Below are 24,331 nucleotides of genomic sequence, written 5' to 3'. Positions count from 1 at the left end.
AAGGACCAGATGAGTAGCCCGCTGGCCTGTTCTAAAAATAGCTCAAATAGCAGCACTTACCAGTGAGCTGCCTCTATTTTTTACATTTTATTTATTCACTAGCAAGCTGGTCTCGCTTTGCCCGACATTTTTAATTCTAAGAGAGACAAAACTCAAATAGAATTTGAAAATCCAAGAAAATATTTTAAAGACTTGGTCTTCACTTGTTTAAATAAATTCATTATTTTTTTTACTTTGCTTCTTATAACTTTCGGAAAGACAAATTTAGAGAAAAAATACAACCTTAAAAATGATTTTAGGATTTTTAAACACATATACCTTTTTACCTTTTAAATTCCTTCCTCTTCTTTCCTGACAATTTAAATCAATGTTCAAGTAAATTTATTTTTTTTATTGTAAAGAATAATAAATACATTTTAATTTAATTCTTCATTATAGCTTCTGTTTTTTCGACGAAGAATATTTGTAAAATATTTCTTCAAACTTATTATGATTAAAATTCAAAAAAATTATTCTGGCAAATCTAGAAAATCTGTAGAATCACATTTAAATCTTATTTCAAAGTCTTTTGAATTTCTTTTAAAATTTTTGTTCTGGAAAATCTAGAAGAAATAATGATTTGTCTTTGTTAGAAATATAGCTTGGTCCAATGTGTTATATATTCTAACAAAGTGCAGATTGGATTTTAACCTATTTAAAACATGTCATCAATTAATCTTAATCAGGAAAAATTACTAATGATGTTCCATAAATTCTTTTTTTAAGTTTTTCTCTTCTTTTTTTCGGTTGAATTTCGAATTTTAAAGAGTCGAAATTGAAGATGAACTGTTTCAAAATTTAATTGTATTTTTTTTCGTGTTTTCTCCTCTTTTAAACCGTTCAATTAAGTGTAAATATCATTAATTATTAATAATAACATAGAGTTAAAGGTAAATTGAGCAAATTGGCTATTTCTGGCAATTTATTGAAGTGTGTATCAAACTGGTAGCCCTTCACATTAATCACTACCCAAGAAGTAGCTCTTGCTTTCAAAAAGGTTGGTGACCCCTGCCCTACGCACTGTAGTGATGGGATCGGCAGTTCTTTTGACTGTACTGAATCACTAGAATCAGTGACTGACACAGCACCACAGTTCAGTACGTGAAACGAATCACTTCTGCAGTTCTTTTGACTGTACTGAATCACTAGACTGCAATGAGGTGGCGACTTGTCCAGGGTGTACCCCGCCTTCCGCCCAATTGTAGCTGAGATAGGCTCCAGCGCCCCCCGCGACCCCGAAGGGAATAAGCGGCAGAAAATGGATGGATGGATGAATCACTAGAATCAGTGACTGACGCAGTGCCACAGTCAGCACAGTTCAGTACGTGAACCGAATCACTTCTGCAGCAGCAGTTCTGTGTGCAGTTCGGCGAATCATGAGTCAGTCAGTAACAGCTTCCCCAGCGGCAGATCTCGGTGTGTGTCAGTTCGCGAACGTGTGTGTGTGCGTTTCCAGCCTGTCCAATAAACAAAGTGTGACTAAATGTCTTGGTTGTTAAATATGTTTTATTGCACTGAAATGAAAATAAGAAATAAATAAAAGTGGGAAATAAAAAAAATAGTAATAGCCTACTAAAATGCTTGCAATCAACAGTTAAATAAATAGGCCTTGTTTGTTTAGTGCAAAAACAAATATTAAATTAAGAAACCCTTAACAAATGCCAACATAAAAACTAAATGTTCTGTAGCAAAGAAAATGTAAACTTAAATATGCAAACAAAAAGAAAATAAATACCTTCAAAATAAAACAAATAAATTAAGAGCCAGAAATGCCAACATAAAAACTAAATGTTCTGTAGCCTACGTTTAAAAATATAACAAAGAAAATATAAACAAAAAGAAAATAAATAGGCTACCTTAAATAAAACAAAACAAATATTAAACCAAGTGCCAGAAATGCCAACATTAAAACTAAAATTTCTGTAGCTTACATTTAAAAATATAAAAATGGAAATATCAACTTAAATATGCAATAAAAAATACAATAAATAGCTTAAATAATCTAAAAATCAACGACAGTTGCAGTAGAAGGGATAATAATAATAATAATAATAATATCAATCAGAATTGATCCCCAAGGAGAAATGTATTTTTGTTACAATAACTGTGTAAATAATAGCCTATGTATTTGTACATACATTAGTTATTATTTTTATTTTAAATCTTCTCAAAACAGCCTGCCCTACACTTTACCCCCCGCCCCTCCCCCTCGCTTCGCTGCTGCTCAGCCTTGCCCTGCCTGCACTGAGTTTCTTTCTGACTCCTCTACTCTCATAACTTTATGTGTTGAGATAATGGGGACGGGGCGCTTGTGCGTGTTTGTAGCTTGAGTCAACATTAGCCGTTAGCTTGGAGAATGAATGGAGAACGGATGCCAATGGCATGAAACATATCCCCGCGACGGGAGGAGAATCACTCGCGGCATTGGGGCAAGCAGAGCAGAAAGCGAGAGCGTTGTCGTTCACTGAGTGATTCATGTCGTTAATACGCGGTGAACGAATTGTTCGCTCAGTCCCTCCCCCGCCCTCTCATTGGCTGCGTAGTTCGCCGACGTCGAGGGTTCAGTGAGTCACAGAATGCGGCAGTTCCCCTAATAGCGGCATTGTCGCGGCAGAGCTCAACTGGACTGAGAAAGGAACGAATCAGTTCATGAAGTGATTCGGTTCAGTACGTTCACTCAAAAGATTCGTTCTTTCGAACGAACCGTTCGCGAACGACACAACACTATCTCAGTGTGTGCTGCGGCACAGTGGTTGAAAAATACTGCTCGAAACCAGGAGTGCCCACACTTTTTCTGCAGGCCAGCTACTTTTCAATTGACCAAGTCGAGGGGATCTATTTTATTCATATATACAATTTATATTTCTTTATTTATGAATGAGAGGTTTTTGTTAACAAGTTAAATGTGTTTAATGATAATACAAGCATGTTTAAAACATACAGATTACTTTCTTTCATGAAGACAAGAATATAAGTTGGTGTATTACCTGATTCTGATGACTTACATTGATTGGAATCAGACAGTAGTGATGATAACGTCAACATTTTTAAATGGAGAAAAAAAAAAAGTCCTCCTTTCTGTCCAACACCACATGAAAGTGGTTGGTTTTTGGCATCTTATTTGTCCAGCTTCCATACTCCTTTTTATACACTTTACAAGAAATACATTGGCGGCAAACTCCGGAGCTTGCTAGCTTGTGCGCGCTAGCTCTCTGAGACTCTTATTTTGTTAGTGCAGGCAGGATGAAGCAGCGCTTTTATTGTGAAGGCAGGAACTGTGAGGTCGGTCTTTGGAGTTTTGTCCCGAGAGTCTGTTGAAATAAAAAGTGTTTCTCGCCCTCCTCGGTAATTTTTTGTTAATAATGATCTGGCAGCAGCCAGCGTCATCTCGGGTGCCGTGAATGTCAATCAAGTGACGAAAGTGACGTCTTGGTGAAGATTGATTATCGCTCATTTTTAGGTGTGTTTTTTTAATGCCTGGCTGGCGACCGACTGACATTTACATTGTAAATGAAGATATAATAAAAGTCTGATTACTTATTATTCTTCAAACAATATGTGGTATCGTCGATAATATTTTATCAACCAACTTATGTATGTATCAGTATCAGTGACATGTAGTCAGTAGAGGCAGGGGAGGCGGGGCCTCACCTACCATCATGGAAAGAAAAAAAAGTAAAAATAAATAAATAAATAATTAAATTGTTATATGTATCCAGTAGTGATGGGTTCATGAAGCGTTTCGACACATTGCAAAACTGTATTGATACTGTGTCGATACTGTGTCACTAAATACTGACATCTGCTGGACATTAAAAATCCCTACAGGCAACCTAAGGACCGACTCAACTGACACTGATTTTATGACCTAGTATATACAATAATATAAACCAAGTCATTGTATTTCATTTAGGATTATTTCATATCTTCATTTAAATAAAAATATATTTTTATCTTTTTTAGATACAGTCAAATAATGTGAACATGTATCGTGAATATAAGTTGGTGTATTACCAGCAACCCTCCGATTGCTGGCACGGCCACTCTACCAACTTCGCCACGCCGTCATTCCTATACCTTCTCTAGTAACAGTAGTCATGGGTCCACACAGATGCATCGGCGCATGCGTCGAGCTCATAGAGCGAAACCCTGTGTCGGTGCGTGTACCGCTTTTAGAAAGTCACGTGACCGATCATGAGCTGCTTTGGTCACGTGACCGATACGCGAACTGTATCGCACTGATGCCTCCTCTGTGCCCTGTGAGCAACGTTCCCTCTAAGGTGCGCGCATGCGCAATTGCGCAGTGCTCAAGCGTCCTCCGCGCACACCGTGCGCCGCACAGCCAATATATGCCGCGCACCAAATCAAACCCATCTGAATTCTAAACAAAATAAACACATTTATTCTGTGTAATTTTGAAATGCAACTTTGAGTGACAGTGACAACAAGCGGCCCTAACGGTGTTCGTCAACAACACGCATTGCGCCGCTTCCTAATAAACACAGTTTGGCGTGCAGGCGTCAGTGCGATACAGTTCATGAGCGTTCACGTGACCAGAACAGCTCATGAGCGGTCACGTGACCAAAACAGCTCGTGTTCGGTCACGTGACTTTCTAAAAGCGATACGCGCACCGACACAGGGTATCGCTCTATGAGCTCGACGCATGCGCCGATGCATCGGTGTTGCCGGACCCATCACTAGTATCCAGTGATTATACTAAAGTTATTTTCCATTTAACTTCACCAGTTGTAGATTATTTTTATTTTCACATTTGCAGTTCAAATACTGAGAAGAGACGGTGCGGTGATCAGCAGCCAGTTGAGGCATGTCACTCAGTTGTGCCTCAACATGGATTGTGCACAATGACTCGGCTAACTGCTGGCCTGCTGTGCAGTGAGACTGTATTGCTTTATGAATTATATCAGCTAACTAAACTATGGCACAGTTTAGTTAGCTGAGGTATATAATGTACAGTGTATTTTGTCAACAACTGTATGTGTGTAACGTATTTTTTGTGCTGAGCATTCATAAAACTGCTGCAAAAGACGTACTGGCTGAGGCTCGCAGTAATCCGGCCTCCTGGTGGTAGAGGGCGGTAGTGATCCCAGAGATCATTCCTCGGCCGCAGAAGAAAAAGAAAAAAAAAGTTATCAACTGCAGCGATTGTTTATTTCCTCTCGCCTGAACTTTTATTAAAAACATGGAGAATTACATTTGTAAAATAAAACAGTTTTCTAAACTGGACTTTCAATCGAAGCAGGAGGTAATAATTAAACGTAGACCAACGCCGGAGCTAAAAGGTTTGCTTTTGACTTCGGGACAGAAGACCCGTTCTTTTCAAACAGTGTGGTACACACGCAAAGGCTGGCTGTGTGGATGTCCAGCAAGAAAGGTAAGACCATAATAATGTTTTTTTTATTAAATGTGCTTTTTTGTGTGCTACAGTTTGTATGTGTAAAGAATGCTGGTATGAGCTTTTAAACATAACCCGTTAACTGCTGCCAATCACTTGGTGAATAAGATACTCTTTAGGGTTCATATGTTTGTAAATCTGACTGTGATGATGCAGTGCCTCACCAGTCATGAACCTCACCGCATGTCACTGGTATGTATATATTTATGTTGGCTCCCTTGAGAGATAATTACACTTATAAGAGATAGGCCAATAGAGGGCGCCCTCGTTGTTAGGTTGGCTCTTGTTTACGTCACTTAGAAGAAGAGTGTACCAAGTCTGGTGTGTGGGTGCTACAAGACGTGGAGTAAACAACAACTAAGAATAATTCCTGTGCAGTGCATTCTTTATGAAGATATAACACAATCCAACATCTCGTGTGCTTTCAATACTTTTCTAAAAGTAAGGGATGGATACCAAAATATCCATACTTGAATATCAAGGCTCCTGTCAACCTGCTAGTGCCCCGACTTAAGAGTGTTTTGAGATAAGAGCTGTCTCTCTTTAAAAATTTGAGTTACAAGCATCCCCGCCACTAGTTGGCGTAGCAAATGTCACAGTGAACCCCGTAAGATCCACCCACAACATCCCTAGCATTTATTACGCAAGACCACTTATTGCCCCGTAAGAAACATTGTTAAAGGTCATTGCCTACAACAAAGTAAGGTGCCTCAACGTAAGAGTGTTTTCAGATAAGAGCTTGTTGTTATTTAAGTTGCAAGCAAAAATCCCCACTTTTAGCTGGCGTAGCAAATGTCACGGTCAACCCAGTAAGGTCCGCTCAAAACATCTCTTAACATTAGCTTATAGCTAGACATAACTTAGTTTTAATTAAAAACATGATCAAGCACAACATGCTAGTATGCACTATACCAGGGGTGGGCAATTAATTTTTACCGGGGGCCGCATGAGCTACCCGAGCACTGCTGGAGGGCCACATCGACAATATTTCAATTAAATTTTGCTCAATAATATTTTTGATATATACCGTAAGATAAATAATAATAATAATAATAATAATAATAATTAATAATAATAGTAATACTTCAACATAGTGTGTGTAACAGCATTCCATGACTAATATAAATAAATTAACATTAATAATAAATGACAGTAAAATAAGCACACGTATGACTGAGGAGTCATAGTGTAACTTTGTGTGGTGTTTGAGTTGTCCGACTTTTTGTGTGGCCGTAAACGCACCAGTGGTTTAGGGGTATGCGTGTTGGTGACAGATGACAAGTTGGTTTTGGCCTGGTTTGTACGGCAGAAAATGACTAGTTTTTCGAGATAGAAGTGTTTGACTCATGTTTTTGGTGTGGTTATGTCCGAATATAAACAGTTTTGCTCAATAAAGTGATCGATATAATTCCTGTCCTCGAAGCATCTCGATAGACGTTACAATAATTGAACGGTGTTCAATTGAACAGTGTTGACGAACACCGTTAGGGCCGCTTGTTGTCACTGTCACTCAAAGTTGCATTGCATAATTACATAGAATAAATATGTTTATTTTGTTTAGAATTCAGATGGGATTTGATTTGGTGCGCGGCATATATTTGCTGCGCGCAGCAGACGCTTGAGCAGTGCGAAATTGCGCAGGCACGCACCTTAGAGGGAACGTTGCTTTGCAGTCCCTGTCTTTTTGGAAACACGCCATTCCTCATCAACTTTTCTCTTTTCAGCATCTCGGGTGTAAACCGTGCATCACTTGTCGCTGCATGTGCACCTTCACTCGCAGGTTACACACGGACACACGCCCATAAATAATACTTTTCAAAATAAAAGCAGCACAGTTGTATTGCGCGCACGACATAGATGTTTTTTCAACTTTATTTTGTAATTTGTGATTGCAGCTGTTCACATTCACACACAATCACGCACACGCATACGTCCACACGGAAGTAATACAAATAACGATTTTCAAAACAAAAGCAGCACCGTTGTATTGCACACTCGACATAGATACTTTTTAAAATGTATTTTGTAATTTATAATTGACCTCACGCGGGCCGGACAGGGACGCACAAAGGGCCGGATGCGGCCCGCGGGCCGCAGAATGCCCAGGTCTGCACTATACTAAAGCAGAATTAGCCGAGAATTTTAAAATAATATCAAAACGATGGACATTTATCAATGAAAATATTAAAAAGCTGCTGATGGTGTGTTTGAAGGAGGCGCAGCTGGAAGGAGATACCGTAAAAGTCGCTCCCTAGGGTAAATGCTGTACATTATTAGTACATTACTTCATAAAGCTACTGTAGTTATTAGTAGTACATTCTATTGTTTTGTTTTAAAATAATATTCTTCTCTAAAAGTTTTTTTAAAAGCCATGTTCCATGTTGAATTTCCAAGTACAGATTGAATTGAATAGGTTTTGAGATACATGTGTTTTTAAGTTCAGAGCTCGTCACAGAACAAATTGAGTTCGTAGGTGGAGGTACGAGTGTAATATTCTTGGTGCTGTCAAAGGTTCTTAAAAAAAAATCTGATTTGGAAGTTCACTTGCTTGCATAATTTATTTTAACCTCAGATTAACTTAAAAAAAAGACCTCAATATTTGGACAAGAAAGCTATTTTGTTGTCAGGATATCCAGAATTTTTAAAAAAAATATTTTGCTCCAATGCATGTCATTTAATTGCTCAAAACTTGGTAACAATGTTACTTCCAGTACCATGTGGGTGTATTTTGAAATAACATTTTGACCATCCAAAGGCAGTCTAAATAAATTGTACGATTAATCTGCGTTCACACATGATTATACGTGCTTTAACTTTGACAGTCCTAATGAGAGGAATGGTAAATGGGTTATATTCGTATAGCACTTTTCTACCGTCAAGGTACTCAAAGTGCTTTGACACGATTTCCACATTCACCCATTCACACACTGATGGCGGGAGCTGCCATGCAAGGCCCTAACCACGACCCATCAGGAACAAGGGTGAAGTGTCTTGCTCAAGGACACAACGGACATGACGAGGTTGGTAGAAGGTGGGGATCGAACCAGGAACCCTCAGGTTGCTGGCACGGCCACTCTCCCAACCGCGCCACACCGTCCCCATTTAATGAGAGGAGAGGCTTTTTGAGACATTTTGGGGGAGATGTGTATTCAAGAGAAGCAGTTGGAATTAATCGGTGTATATTATGCAACATTGACTTTTACATGATGTCCTCAGGGAGTCCTGATTTAAAATGGATGCTGCTTTGGACCTTAACGCTGAAGGATTGTAGCTAATAAGAGACAACAGCTTTTCATCAAAAACTTGAAGATCCTGTGAAGGGTGAAAAATGACACTTTTAATGATATATTTCACAAATACAATGTAAGCAAAATGTACATATACAGTAAATTACAAAAACAAATACTTTTTCCAAGGAGAACAACAGGGTTTATTGATGCTGTGTGACAAACTATTTACTGTATTTGTGTTAGTATTGCAGCAAACTCAACATCCAGTGTTGATTAACATTTATAAATATATACACAAATATATATATATATACATATATGCATATGTATGTATGCATGTATATATGTATTCATATATATATATATATATATATATATATATATATATATATATATATATATATATATATATACACACACTGTATATATAGATTTTGAGCTATGACAACACAAACAAGCTGATTTTAGTGATTTAATGTGCATGCAAACACAGCAACTTCTGCAGGTTAAAAGCTTTCCCATGTAGTAGAGTTCTCAAATGTCTACCTTTGGCAAACAGCTGCGCGCGTTTCTTAGAGTGGGAACGAGTGTTTCTGTTACATAAGGCAGATTGATTCAAAGGAGCACCGCCTCAGGAAACAGTGACGAGTGGTTGTATAAAACATGTTTTCTACCTAAAAAGTATTTGCTCAAAAAGGAGCACTGAGATTGACACAACCTGAAACATCCAAGTAGAAGCTTCAAAAACAAAAAAGAGCTCATTTTCTTGCATAAAAAACATCTAGAAAAAGGGTTCACTGAGTAACAAAACACACACAAGCAAGCCTGAGAGATGAGTTTCGAAAATATGATTTTGCACACACACCCTCAGAAATGGATTCGGGTAAAAAACACAAAAAAAAAACCCTCACACTAAGAGAAGTGTCCCTTTGCTTTGCTACAATTACAGTGCATCTGGAAAGTATTCACAGCGCTTCACTTTTTCCACATCACAGCTTTATTCCAAAATGGAATAAATTAATTTTTGTTCTCTAAATTCGACAGGCAATACCTTATAATGACAATGTGAAGAGTTAAAAAAAAAATTTTTTTTGAAGATGTATTAAATGGGGATGTTTTTCAGCGGCAGGAACTGGGAGACTAGTCGGGATAGAGGGAAAGATGAATGCAGAAATGCTTGTCATCCAACCCGATGGAGCTTGAGAGGTGCTGCAAAGAGGAATGGGTAGGGATGATGTTCGTTAAGAAATTATCGACTTCGAGCCCATTATCGAATCCCCTTATCGAACCGATTCCTTATCGAATCTCGTATCGAATCCAGATAGGTTGTTGTGTGTGCACTGAGTTCCAAAAGCCATAGATGTTATATGACTGGGCCGGCACGCTGTTTATATGGAGGAAAAGCGGACATGACTGAGGACAGCATGCGGCCGTTATAGGGTGAAGGTTTCAGGTGAGAGAGGCCGCTAAAGGCACGCCCCCAGTAAGCATATAGTGCTCCTATGTGCGTTGTAAATAAAAAAAATTGCCGACAAGCACATAACCAACATGGACGAGGTGCCGCTCACTTTCGACATCCCATTGAAGCACACTGTGGAGAAGAAGGGGACCAGCACGGTAGCGAATCCATACGCACAACGGGGCAAGAGATGTCGGCTTTTACTGTTCTGCTAGCTTGCTATGCTAATGGACAACGAGACTGACTTTGAAAATGAGGAGAGGGAATCTGGCGTGTTTGATGGAGAACTTGCCCAGCTGTTCATTTCGGACACAGAAGATGAGGACTTTGATGGATTTGTGGATGAGGATTGATCAAAAAATAATGTGAGTACATTGATAAATACTTCAATAAAGTACAACCCAACTCAGCTTTGCTCCTACTGCCTTTTTAAAACAGCATCCATGCATGCTAGCGTATGTTTTAAGCTAGCGTATGTTTAACCATGCCTACGCCCAAAAATATGATGCGCCTTTTTTATGCGTTAAATACAGAAATAGCACCCATAACTGACACGGCGCTTTTTAATACGGTATAGTGGCTTTGGTAATGGGAACCAGTTCTCAAAAAGGGATTTGAATCCATGGAATCAGTTCTTTTCTTATCGAACAATCAGGAGAACCAGTTTCGAACATCATCCCTAGAAATGGGTGAAACTGCCCAAAGATAGGTGTGCCAAGCTTGTGGCATCAGATTAAAAAAGACTTGAGGCTGCAATTACTGCCAAATGTGCATTGACAAAGTATTAACGGGGACGGCGTGGCGAAGTTGGTAGAGTGGCCGTGTCAGCAATCGGAGTGTTGCTGGTTACTGGGGTTCAATCCCCACCTTCTACCATCCTAGTCACGCCCGTTGTGTCCTTGGGCAAGACACTTCACCCTTGCTCCTGATGGCTGCTGGTTAGCGCCCTGCATGGCAGCTCCCGCCATCAGTGTGTGAATGTGTGTGTGAATGGGTGAATGTGGAAATACTGTCAAAGCGCTTTGAGTACCTTGAAGGTAGAAAAGCGCTATACAAGTATAACCCATTTATCATTTATCAATAACTGTAACTACTTATGTACATGTGATTTCTTAGTTTTTTATTTTTGATTCAAAGGAAAAAACTGCTCCTCCTAAAACGAGTAAAAAATATTAGAACAAGTTATTTTTGCAAAAAAATCTGCCAAAGTCAAAATTGTCTTTGTAAAATTTCTTGAAATAAGACGTTACATTCAAGCTTTAAAAACTTAAAAGTGATCTTGATATGAGCAATTACAACTTATTATTACCTATAATATTGTGAGGTTTTGTGTCCTCTAACAAACATTTATATATTTTTAACTGTGGTGTGAGACCGCTGCTGTTTTTGTTGTTGTAACGTGTATTTACAGTATGTAACTTTGTTTTGCTGCCCACTTGGTCAGGTCACTCTTGGAAAAGAGATTTTAATCTCAATGAGTTTTTACCTGGTTAAATAAAAGATATTGATAGATTTTTCATTGATTGATTGATTGAAAACTTGTGACGCTCAAAAGTAGTATTTCTTTCCTAAGAAGATCTATTGCCAAAAAACAAGTTCTTATGTCTCACTGAAAAAAATACTGTTCAGGGGATTGTGACTTGTATTAGGCTTGTTTAGATATATTGAGATTGTGAGTTTTTCCAGTGAAATACATTTGCCAAATAAAAAAATAAAATAAAATAAACTTTTTACATTGTCACTATGGGGTATTGTGTGTAGAATTTTGAATTTATTCTATTTTGAAATAAAGCTGTAACATAACAAAACGTGGAAAAAGAGAAGCGCTGTGAATACTTTACAGATGCAGTGTATGGTCTAAAAGAATAATACTGAACTTTTTTTTTTACTTTATATTAGGAAATAGTGAAGGTAAAGCTCACACTCTGTAACACGATCCACATGAGGGCAATACAACATTTCAGGAGACTGTTATTGTAAAAAAAAAAAAAAAAAAAAATACCATCAAGGTATTGTCATTGTATCAGTCACCTATGAAGTGTAATATAGTGTATTCAAAGGCAACGATTGTTCCTCCGTTTCCAAAACTGAGTGTAGTTGTGGACGGTGGTTCAAAAAGGAAGAAAGAAAGAAGGAAAGATAGAAAGAATGAAAGAAAAGAGTGCTGGTCCCTTGGCTCACCCTCAAAGCTACTGTTGGCCTCACCCCCAACACAGGAAGTCACCTGACTTGTGGTGGTAGTCCTAGGCCTCAAAGCGCTTGGGGCAGATGATGGGAGCGATGAGAGTGATCATGTAGAAGACCAGACACACCCAGGAGGAGGAGATCTTGATCCAGAAAATGGACACGCTTCCGTCCAAGAGCTTCTCAATCTTGTGGTCGTCATAGCTGGAAAAATGGTCCAGGAAGTGAGTGACGAGAGACGGACGATGACAACAAAGTATTGAATGAAACAAGGCATCCTTTTTTTTAACGGTTACAGTGGAACCTCACATTATTAATGCTTAATTGTGCAAACTTTTTGAAGTCCTAATTAAAAAAATATGCTTTGTGTAGGATGATTGTCTCAGTGTACGAAGGTTTTAGGCTGATCGCTCATTCAGTCAGCACAGCAGTGCTGTTGGCTACTTTGTGTGTTTTTGGCCTTTTTAAAGCATTGTTCTAGTTTTGCTAGCTCAATTTCCAAGAGCGATTTTTTGACCTGATTTTGAAGGTAACTAAAGTAAACACCATTTCTATAAAGCGTATCTTATTAAATTTACAATTTGCTAGTATTGTTGTAAATCAAATTATGTATTACATGTGACATTGGATAGTACATATTAACAAAATAAAGTGGCTAGTGCACAACAACTAATAAACTAAAAACTATTATTAGCTCCAATTTACAAAACCCAAAACCAGTGAAGTTGGCACGTTGCGTAAATCATAAATAAAAACAGAATACAATGATTTGCAAATCCTTTTCAACCTATATTCAATCGAATAGACTGCAAAGACAAGATACTTAACGTTCAAACTGGTAAACTTTGTTATATTTTGCAAATATTAGCTCATTTGGAAAATGTATGCCTGCAACATGTTTCAAAAAAGCTGGCACAAGTGGCAAAAAAGAGTGAGAAAGTTGAGGAATGCTCATCAAACACTTATTTGGAACATCCCACAGGTGAACAGGCTAATTGGGAACAGGTGGGTGCCATGATTGGGTATAAATGCAGCTTCCATGAAATGCTCTGTCATTCATAAACAAGGATGGGGTGAGGGTCACCACTTTGTGAACAAATGCGTGAGCAAATTGTCTAACAGTTTAAGAACAACATTTCTCAACCAGCTATTGCAAGAAATTTAGGGATTTCACCATCAACGGGCCGTAATATCATCAAAAGTTTCAGAGAATCTGGAGAAATCACTGCACGTAAGCGGCAAGGCTGAAAACCAACATTGAATGCCCAAGACCTTTGAACCCTCAGGCGGTACTGCATTAACAAGCGACATCAGTGTGTAAAGGATATCACCACATGGGCTCAGGAACACTTCAGAAAACCACTGCCAGTAACTACAGTTGGTCGCTACATCTGTAAGTGCAAGTTAAAGCCCTACTATGCAAAGCGAAAGCCATTTATCAACAACACCCAGAAAGACCACTGGCTTCGCTGGGCCCAAGCTCATCTAAGATGGACTGATGCAAAGTGGAAAAGTGTTCTGTGGTCTGACGAGTTCACATTTCAAATTGTTTTTGGAAACTGTGGACGTCGTGTCTTCCGGACCAAAGAGGAAAAGAACCATCCGGATTGTTATAGGCGCAAAGTTCAGAAGCCAGCATCTGTGATGGTATGGGGGTGTATTAGTGCCCAAGACATGGGTAACTTACACATCTGTGAAGGTACCATTAATGCTGAAAGATACATACATGTTTTGGAGCAACATATGTTGTCATCCAAGCAACGTTACCATGGACGCCCCTGCTTATTTCAGCAAGACAATGCCAAGCCACGTGTTACATCAACGTGGCTTCATAGTAAGAGAGTGCGGGTACTAGACTGGCCTGCCTGTAGTCCAGACCTGTCTCCCATTGAAAATGTGTGGCGCATTATGGAGCCTAAAATACCACAACGGAGACCCCCGGACTGTTGAACAACTTAAGCTGTACATCAAGCAAGAATGGGAAAGAATTCCACCTGAGAAGCTTAAAAAATGTGTCTCCTCAGTTCCCAAACGTTTACTGAGTGTTGTTAAAAGGAAAAGCCATGTAACACAGTGGTGAACATGCCCTTTCCCAACTACTTTGGCACATGTTGCAGCCATGAAATTCTAAGTTAATTATTAATGAATACCAAAATAATAAAGTTTATGAGTTTGAACATCAAATATCTTGTCTTTGTAGTGCATTCAATTGAATATGGGTTGAAAAGGATTTGCAAATCATCGTATTCCGTTTATATATACATCTAACACAATTTCCCAACTCATATGGAAACGAGGTTTGTAGTATTTTAATGGCTAATAAGCTTTTATTGTTTTGAATATTGGTTTCTACTGCATAATTTTTATATCTGTTTACAGTCAATGAAAAGTGCTTAACTTATAAAATGTAATATTATTATTTATCATTTCTTGTGAGCGTTGTGGCGTCCTACTTTGCTCAGCAGTCCCCCATCAAATCAAATCAAATCAAATCAAATCAAATCAACTTTATTTATAAAGCACATTTAAAATTTACCACACTTGTATTCCTCTGAGTAAAGAACGATCACTTTGTGCTAAAAGAGGACAGCTTGTAGATTCACTGAGCACAATTGAATTTTTTAATTGCTTTACAGCATTTTGTTTGTATAAGTTTAGATTGGGGACTGTCGTTTTTTTTAATAAGAAAATACGTCAATGTCTCTTGTTAGCATTTTAGCTAGCAAGCTGGCATAGTGCAGTTATCACCGTTTTTCTAGAATTTTAATTCAAAATGGAAATACTAACTGTTGGGAGTTCATCATTATCATTAATACCGTTTATCGTTACATCCCTGTGTAGCAGGCATACTCATTCCTTTTCCTTTCGTCCTCCAGTGATAGCGCGATACTTGAAAAAAACTCAGTTTATCTTATTGCCATGGTGGTGGGGATTAGTATTTTAGAAAATGACAGTTTCTTGTCAAATTCAAGCCGGTGTTCTTGCGAGACACACGCCCTCCTGGCATTCATGCCACTCTAACAAGAAATCCGGAAATGGAATTGTGTCTCCCTGAGGGAAGGAATCTTTCAAGAGAGTACAATCCCTAGCCATGTAAACCCTGGGACATAGCTGCAGTAAAGATCGTCGATTAGTTAAAAAAAAGTCAAATTGATACGATTCCATGATCTGGATCAGGACATTTCTATTGCTAGTTGATATACAATACACGCCAAAGGTTTGGACACACCTTCTCATTCACTGCGTTTTCTTTATTTTCATGACTATTTACATTGTAGATTGTCACTGAAGGCATCAAAACTCTGAATGAACACATGTGGAGTTATGTACTTAACAAAAAAAAGGAAAAATAACTGAAAACATGTTTTATATTCTAGTTTCTTCAAAATAGCCACCCTTTGCTCTGATTACTGCTTTGCACACTCTTGGTATTCTCTCAATGAGCTTCAAGAGGTAGTCACCTGAAATGGTTTTCACTTCACAGGTGTGCCTTATCTGGGTTGATTAGTGGAATGTCTTGCTTTATCAATGGGGTTGGGACCATCAGTTGTGTTGTGAATGAGAAGGTGTGTCCAAACTTTTGGCCTGTACTGTACATGATGACTTACTGGAACCAGTTGGTTATGGTCATCATGACATAGAGGGAACCCAGGAAGAAGACAAAGTGGAAATATGTGTAGCTGTAGTTGGTGGCTTCTCTCTCGTCATACAGCACGTTCTGGCCTCCACCGCTCTTCTCCTCTTCATAATCTTCTGTCAGTGAAATGGACATTGCCGGAAAAAAACAAACAGCAAAATAGATTAAAATATTACAAATATGTGCTATTAAGGCAGCGCTTCTCAAATATTTTTGTGTAACGCCCCCTTAGGAAGAAGAAAATATTCCCCCCACCCCACCGTGACTATAAATAGTATAATTTGTCTATAAAATTGTTATAAGTACACCTCTGCAGAACATTTGTATATTTATCAACATTAAAGAAAACAACACACCGGTCTTTCCTCATCTCCCACCGTAGTCACGGTGGAGCCAAGTGCTACATACGCTTTGTCATACTCTAGTACAGATAAAAAAGCATGTTCCCCGAGGTCACATGCATCGTACCGCACCACTACTTGAGAAGGAACGCATTCAGGTAATGCTATATTTAAAGTGTGTACCTTATGTGAAACATTATATCCACCGTTTTTTATACTAAAATGGAGATCATAATGTGTTGGTATTCTTCCAATATTCATATATCTTGTAAAATACTAAATTATATTGTGGCGACTAAAAATATAAAGTACAGGCCAAAAGTTTGGACACACCTTCTCATTTAATGCGTTGGTAACACTTTAGTATGGGGAACATATGAACCATTAATTAGTTGCTTATTAACATAGGGTTAGGGTTAGTGTTAGGGTAAGGGTTATGGTAAGGGTCAAGGTCAGGGTCAGGGTTGGGGTTGGGGTTAGGGAAGACTCTTAGTTAATGGCTTACTGGTTGTATAATAAGACCATGCAGAATAAGGCAATAATAAGTACTTAATAATGACTAATTAACAGCCAATGTTACTAATTTGCATGTTAATAAGCAACTAATTAATGGTTCAGATGTTCCCCATACTAAAGTGTTACCAATGCGTTTTCTTTATTTTCATGACTATTTACATTGTTGATTGTCACTGAAGGCATCAAAACTATGAATGAACACATGTGGGGTTATGTATTTAACAAAAAAAGGTGAAATAACTGAAAACATATTTTATATTGTAGTTTCTTCAAAATAGCCCCCCTTTGCTCTGATTACTGCTTTGCACATTCTTGGCATTCTCTTGGTGAGCTTCAAGCACACCTGTGAAGTGAAAACCATTTCAGGTGACTTGAAGCTCTTCGAGAGAATGCCAAGAGTGTGCAAAGCTGTAATCAGAGCAAAGGGTGGCTATTTTGAAGAAACTAGAATATAAAACATGTTTTCAGTTATTTCACCTTTATTGTTAAGTACATAACTCCACATGTGTTCATTCATAGTTTTGATGCCTTTAGTGACAATCTACAATGTAAATTGTCATGAAAATAAAGAAAACTCATTGAAATGAGAAGTTGTGTCCAAACTTTTGGCCTGTACTGTATGTCTATTAGTATTTGAATCAAATTTCCAAAAGTGCAAAGTTTTACAATTATCTGCATTTGGAACCACTTTCCATTTCCATTAAACATGTTTTCTATAATGGTCGATTACTATCAGGCAGGGCTGTAGTTTGTCAAACATATACTGTACATGTTTTTAATATCCAACTGCTCCACTATGTAAATTGTCTTTCCTCTAATCTACGGCAGGGGGCAGTAGTGGCACACAGACGTTTCTACACCAGACATGCCAACCACCTAGTAACAGTGACATCATCTGCGTTTGCTAACCAATACTTGCTCACCATCCTGCATCAGTGTGATGAATACCAATGAGCACACTGCTGGGAACATATTTATACACTCTATAAGGCTGCAGGGACAAGACTGGTGGGAGGAAATGAAACAAAGTAATGACAGGCAAGGTTAAAAAACAAACAAATGTTTCTACCTGTGTCATCTCCAAAGCAGAAGCAGCAGCGGGCTCTCTGTGGGATGAAGACAAACAGATTAAACCTTAAAACGACAATATTTTCAACAAATTGACAATCCAGTCTTATCAATTAAACAAAGGGAAGTAGTTTCCTCTTCCGTTAATTCAATTTACCCTCTTAACGAATGTTGTCAAAGCACTGACACGAGCAATGCGTGTTTACCTCGATCTCTGGCTCACTGGTCCTGCACACCCGCAGCGCTGCAGAGCTTCGCTTGGTGGTGGAGGTCAGACTGATGGAAGCAGGGCAGAAAACACACACTGATAGTTTCCGTCACAAGTCTTTTTGTCATCATGTTAAGGCAGCTACTGAATATCAATGCTTCATTTTCACAGCGAGTGTGTGTGTGCGCGCATTTGTTACCAGGAGTAAAGGATGCAGCCGAACAGGATAACGGCTCCTAGAGCAGTGACGATCTTCTTGTCGCTTTCCTTTCCAGAGTTGAAGGGAAAGACACACACGGTCGTGTTCATGCCATCAATCTCCACCGCTGCAAAAGTAAACGGGCAGTCTTTAACATGCATAATGTGTGTATGTCACTTTTACATGAATGTACATTTTCATTTGTGGCAACCCCCTTTGGAGCAGTGTTGCCAACTTGGCAAAATATCCCGAACACAAATCAACATCTTCACACTCACTTCCTTCCTTCCCTTTGTTGTAAAACAGAGTTATGTCGATCACTAGCTGTAAAGTCATGCTATTGAGTAAGACCAGGTGTTTTGGGCGGATCTTGCAGGGTTCATTTGCTACGCCAACTTTCTCACTGGCACTCATCATCGGAGGCGGACACTCCCCTTTCCTCTCCCTTATCTCTCCTGCTTGCTTTTTTGTCTTGTCTTGTCTTAACTTTCTTGTTGCCTCTTTTTGCACTGCTCTCCAAATCTAAACATTGGAACTATTTAACTGTCCTCAACAAAATTGACAAGATCTTGGGTTTGGGGGAACCTGCTTGTAGTGACGGAGCGGTTGTTGCTGGACACACGACGGACTCTGGGGAAAAGGAGTGCTGCGTGCCTGGCAACCCTTTCAGTCGAGGACGTGAAGATATCTACCTATTCGGAATTACGACTACAGGACATCTGCTGATTGGAGTAAGCGTTGCTCTGGTTTGTCGACAAATTGGAAGTTGCTGGCAGTCTTCAATGTACCCCAAAGCTGCCACAAATGATTGGAGGATGCGGGAAGAACTGTGGACACTAGTGATTTGGATAACATCAGACTGTCTGCCCCACAGGATGAATTTGAGGATCAGTCATAGACAATTTAGAGTGAAAAGCAAATTTTATTTTCACTCGCATACAAAACATTCGAACTTGGATTGTTTCCCTGGCTTCGAGACTGTCCCGAAGGACAGTGCGGCGAAGACACAACAAACTCCCTTCTTATCTCTCAAAGACACACACCTGTTGTTGTTGACTTTGGACTAGCAACTGCACGACATCAAGGCTGCGTAACAGAAACACGCGGCAGGCTTACAACACACACACATGCATCCACCAAAAATATACGCCACACAAACATACCCCAGCCCCCATCCAACGCCCTTGACGCAAATCCCTTAGGGGTTATGCACGGCTGGGCAGCGCCTGAAGAGCTGCAGCCTTCCACCGTAGCCCCCACTCCCTACCCTCCGTTGCAGGTTTCGAGATGTATGTTGTAATATGTATATGTGCTTTGCTATGGATGTTTTTTCTCACTCCAGACTGGCCCCCCTTAGGAGCCCAATCTAGTTTGTATTTTTTTACTCATCCTCCCCCAGCGTTGACCTTTTTCCCATCTTTTACGGGGCGCCTTGTGGCGACCCATCAGCGTTCCTGTTCTGTAACCCTGTACACTGTTTGTTTGTCTAATCTTGAACGGGTTTGTGCTGAAAACGTTTCATTGTACTTGTGCAATGACAATAAAGACCTACCTACCTACCTACCAACTAACTAGGTTTCTCATTGTTCCCATTAGGTTGAGTTTTTTTCTTGCCCGGATGTGGGATCAGATCCGAGGATGTCGTTGTGCTTTGTAAAACCCTTTGGGGCATTTGTGATTAAGGGCTTTATAAATCAACTTTGATTGATCTGTCATATCAACAACAGCTCTCTCTCACTTGCACCAACACACCCATGGCACTTAGCCACTGATGCGTTTATGGCCACACAAAAAGTCGGACAACTCCAACACCACACTAAGTGTAAACGCCAGGTTGTTACACTATGACTCCTCAATCAGATGTGTGCTTATGAAGAATGTTAATTTATGGATATTAATCATGAAATGCTGTTACAAGATTACATAAATATTAATAAAAATATATATTTTACAGATGGAAAGTTACAGGAATGTACACTTTATCCCATGCTTATATCTCATTGTGCAACATGAGAATTGTTTAAGGGGGACTAAATGTTATCTCTGAAAGGTGTACAAATTATTTCCAAAGTAGGACCCCCTCCCAGGCATAAAATAATAGCACATAAAAACACTTTTTTTTTTGTTATTTTAATTGTAAGTGGGCCAAATCACTTACAGTTTATAAGTAAATAATCTCATGAAAATGACATCTGTCATTAGATTATTATTATAATAAAACATTGAACTTGTTATTAAGTCAGGTTTGGGACAGGTGTGATGCTGGTATGTCCACAGTGTACACGCCTGATATTGCTCACACTGAATGCTCAGGGAGTTTTTGCATTTTCTCAAACACATGACTAATTAGTGGGAACATTGCTCCATACTCACTTTCTTTTGGTTTGCTGGAGAAGGCTGAGAAGGTAAGGTACATGACATACACACTGATGACTCCAGGCTGGAGCAGACCAGATTTGGGCTGGACTGAGGTGGACAGAAAAGTAAACATGAGTAGTGAGATTTAAAACAGTAATGCTTTTCTCTTTGAGACTGAACCAATAAACTTTATTTGAAAGGCAGGAGACATTTTAATTTGCATCAACACTTGAGTGAGGATCCTCACGTTTCTGTATGAAGGGGGAGATGGCAAGCAGAGAGACGATGAGGCAGAGGCTGCTGTTGATGCCCAGGAAGATCTTGTTGAGGAGACAGGCCTCAGGGTGGGTGTAGAAAAGACCCATGAAGATCACGGCTCCCACAGCAACACTGAACAGCACGAGAGTGACCAAGGCCAGTGCTGCATACCACAAGCGGTTATACTTCACTCCTGAGCTCCTGTGTACCCAAGTACATGCAGAGAGGGGGAAAAGAAAAAAGGGCAAAAACAACATGAACGTGGGTAAAACAAACTAAAATGTGAAGAGAGAAAAAGCAGAGACAACCAACTGGGTCCTAAAGAAATCAAACAAAGTCAGAGACCAGATCTGGTGAGTTAATCCAGCATGGAAAGTCAATGCACACACATTCAGTGAATCTGCAAGCAGCTAACAAGCTCCCTTCTCACACAACAAGACAGCCACAAAACTCCTGCTTGCCAAACTTTTTTCAAGTCAATCCACAGAATGAGTGTGTCCCACCCTCCGAGCACCATTTGTATTGACGTGGCATTGTGCACTGCCAAAGGCCAGTCAGACTGTTGCTCTCACCAGTTTGTGTTCCATCTGTGGGCAAACTCCACCAACAACATGAGCTGGATCAGCAGGAAGAAAAATCCGCCAACAGCTCCGACATAGCGCCATACTGAGGGAGACAAACACATTATTATTTTCCTTGTTAATGGTAATAAATGATAAATGATAAATGGGTTATACTTGTATAGCGCTTTTCTACCTTCAAGGTACTCAAAGCGCTTTGACAGTATTTCCACATTCATCCATTCACGCACACATTCACACACTGATGGCGGGAGCTGCCATGCAAGGCGCTAACCAGCAGCCATCAGGAGCAAGGGTGAAGTGTCTTGCCCAAGGACACAACGGACGTGACTAGGAAGGTAGAAGGTGGGGATTGAACCCCAGTAACCAGCAACACTCCGATTGCTGGCACAGCCACTCTACCAACTTCGCCACGCCGTCCCTTACCCATGGTTTGTTACAGGTTATTTAAGATGTTGACATTCAGATTTTAAAATTGCCACTGAAAGATAAAAGAGGATGTGCCAATGGCTACCTCACGGAAAATTTGTACTTGGTTAGTGTGGGAAAATATTTTTATGTTTATGCTAACATAGGAAATGGCAGCAGAAATAAAAACATTCAGGCCCGGTTTCCCGTACAGGGGTTTAGCCCTAGCTCTCGATTAAATCACGTTTTAAAGCAGGATTTAAGGAAATGGCTCTCAGACTAGTTTTGAGTTAAATAATGTAATTTTTTTTAAAGGGAGACCATTTCTAATTCAGGTCTGCATCAATATTTAAGTTATACCTGTCCAGATGCAGGTTTAACTTCACAGTAAATGCTGTAAGCATCACAGAAGATGGTCAATAAGGCTGAACACACTTTTTTAGCTGTGCATGTGACAACTTAAATATTTTTACCTGCACTTTTTGCATTTGATTGAATTAAATACTGACTATTTTCATGATGATAATATTTGTATTTTTTATTTTTAGGCCATAACTTTAACTGCCATGCGTACAAAACCTTTCTTGCCTTGAAGATGGTTTACTTCGACTACCCAAATGATGCTAAAAAAGTTAAACTACCAATGATTGTCACACACACACACACACACACACACACACACTAGGTGTGGCAAAATTATTCTCTGCATTTGAACCATCACCATTGATCACCCCCTGGGAGGTGAGGGGAGCAGTGGGCAGCAGCGGTGGCTGCGGCCGGGAATCATTTTTGGTGATTTAACCCCCAATTCCAACCCTTGATGCTGAGTGCCAAGCAGGGAGGTAATAGGTCCCATTTTTATAGTCTTTGGTAAGACCACCAAGATCAGAGACAAGATTGTTCGGAGACAGAAGCAACCTTCTGAATACATTTGAGAATCCAGATTTGTTTTCGTACATCCAAAGACGATGCAGCTGAAATGATTTGTTTGCTGCAGACACAGCTTTCATGTGACTCTGTGAGGAGAACCCCTATACGGTGCATCGGGAAAGTATTCACAGCGCTTCACTTTCTCCACATGTTATGTTACAGCCTTATTCCAAACCGGAATACATACATTCATTTTTGTCCACAAAATTCTACAGACAATGTGACTTTTTTTTTTTACATATACAAATTTGTTAAAAAACAATTTAAAAAATCAAAATCCTGTGTAGCCTTTGCAGTATACTCTGTTGAGGCAGCAATTACAGCATCAAGTCTTGAATATGATGTCACGAGATTGGCACACCTTTCTTTAGGCAGTTTGGCCCATTCCTCTGTGCCCATTCCTTTTTGCTGCACCTCTCAAGCTCCATTAGGTTGGATGGAAAGTGTTGTTTTCATCCAGGATGTCTCTGTACTTTGCTGCATTCATCTTTCCCTCTATCCTGACTAGTCTCCCAGTTCCTGCCGCTGAAAACCATCCCCACTGCATGATGCTGCCACCACCATGCTTCACTGTAAGGATGGTATTGGCCTGGTGATGAGCGGTGTCTGGTTTCCTCCAAACATGATGCCTGGCATTCAAGCCAAAAAGTATCATCTTTGTCTCATCAGACCAGGGAATTTGTTTCTCATGGCCTGAGAGTCTTTCAGGGGCATTTTGGCAAACTTTTTTACTAAGAAATGGCTTCCGTCTGGCAACTCTACTATACAGGCCTGATTGGTGGATTGCTGCTGAGATAGTTGTCCTTCTGAAAGGTTTTCTTTCTCCACAGAAGAATGCTGTAGCTCTGACTGAGTGACCATTGGGTGTGCCAAGCTTGTGGCATTGTATTCAAAAAGTCTTGAGACTGGAATTGCTATAAATATACTGCAAATGGTGTGAATACTTATGTACATGTGATTTTTAGTTTGTGATAAATTTGCAAAAAAATATATATATATTTTCACATTTTATTAAAAAAGGAGGCTATAAATGCTGCCAAAGGTTCATCAACAAAGTATTGAGCAAAGGCTGCGAATACTTATGTACATTTGATTTTAAAATGTACTAAATTTGCTGTATATATATAGATATATATATATATCTATATATATATTCCAAAAAAACATTTGCTTCAAAGGGTATTGTCTGTAAAATGTTGAGGACAAGAATGACTATTCCATTTTGGAAAAGGCTGTAACATAACAAAATATGTAAAAAAAAGTGAAGCACTGTAAAAACTTTCTGAATGTACTGTAGCTCTTTCCTTACAAGTACTTTTCACCTTCATCTTTTTGGAAAGTGAAACCTTTCATGGTAAAACAATGAATTCAAGAGGTGAGTGTGGATCAACAGTCGGTACAATAATGAAAGTCTGCAAAGCAATATATAAACTGAGAAAGGATCACATCAAGTTTGTTGATGTTGTTATTTAGAATATAAATATGGGAAGCAGAAACAGTG

The 24,331-nt window shown here is 39.3% G+C and overlaps 1 protein-coding gene across 2 annotated transcripts in view; it reads right to left on the bottom strand.

Moving 5' to 3' along the window:
- Positions 1 to 12,126: 12,126 nt before the first annotated feature.
- serinc5 (serine incorporator 5) overlaps positions 12,127 to 24,331 on the bottom strand; it is a 46,888-nt gene continuing 34,683 nt past the window's right edge. Inside the window, exons 5-12 of one of the 2 annotated variants that reach the window (XM_062050860.1) lie at positions 21,484 to 21,577; positions 20,901 to 21,112; positions 20,669 to 20,761; positions 18,296 to 18,422; positions 18,095 to 18,164; positions 17,890 to 17,926; positions 15,935 to 16,079; positions 12,127 to 12,530 (exon numbers count right to left, since the gene is read on the bottom strand). In XM_062050860.1, the coding sequence (XP_061906844.1) occupies positions 12,386 to 12,530; positions 15,935 to 16,079; positions 17,890 to 17,926; positions 18,095 to 18,164; positions 18,296 to 18,422; positions 20,669 to 20,761; positions 20,901 to 21,112; positions 21,484 to 21,577 (923 nt within the window). In that variant the 3' untranslated portion in view covers positions 12,127 to 12,385. The remainder of the gene's footprint in view (positions 12,531 to 15,934; positions 16,080 to 17,889; positions 17,927 to 18,094; positions 18,165 to 18,295; positions 18,423 to 20,668; positions 20,762 to 20,900; positions 21,113 to 21,483; positions 21,578 to 24,331) is intronic. The other variant, XM_062050861.1, reaches the window with a different exon arrangement.

The sequence above is a fragment of the Entelurus aequoreus genome, linkage group LG06, assembly GCF_033978785.1.
Source record: "Entelurus aequoreus isolate RoL-2023_Sb linkage group LG06, RoL_Eaeq_v1.1, whole genome shotgun sequence".
Classification (NCBI taxonomy): domain Eukaryota; kingdom Metazoa; phylum Chordata; class Actinopteri; order Syngnathiformes; family Syngnathidae; genus Entelurus; species Entelurus aequoreus.
Note: the sequence above shows the minus strand (reverse complement) of the source record. Positions and strands in the feature narration are given on the sequence as shown.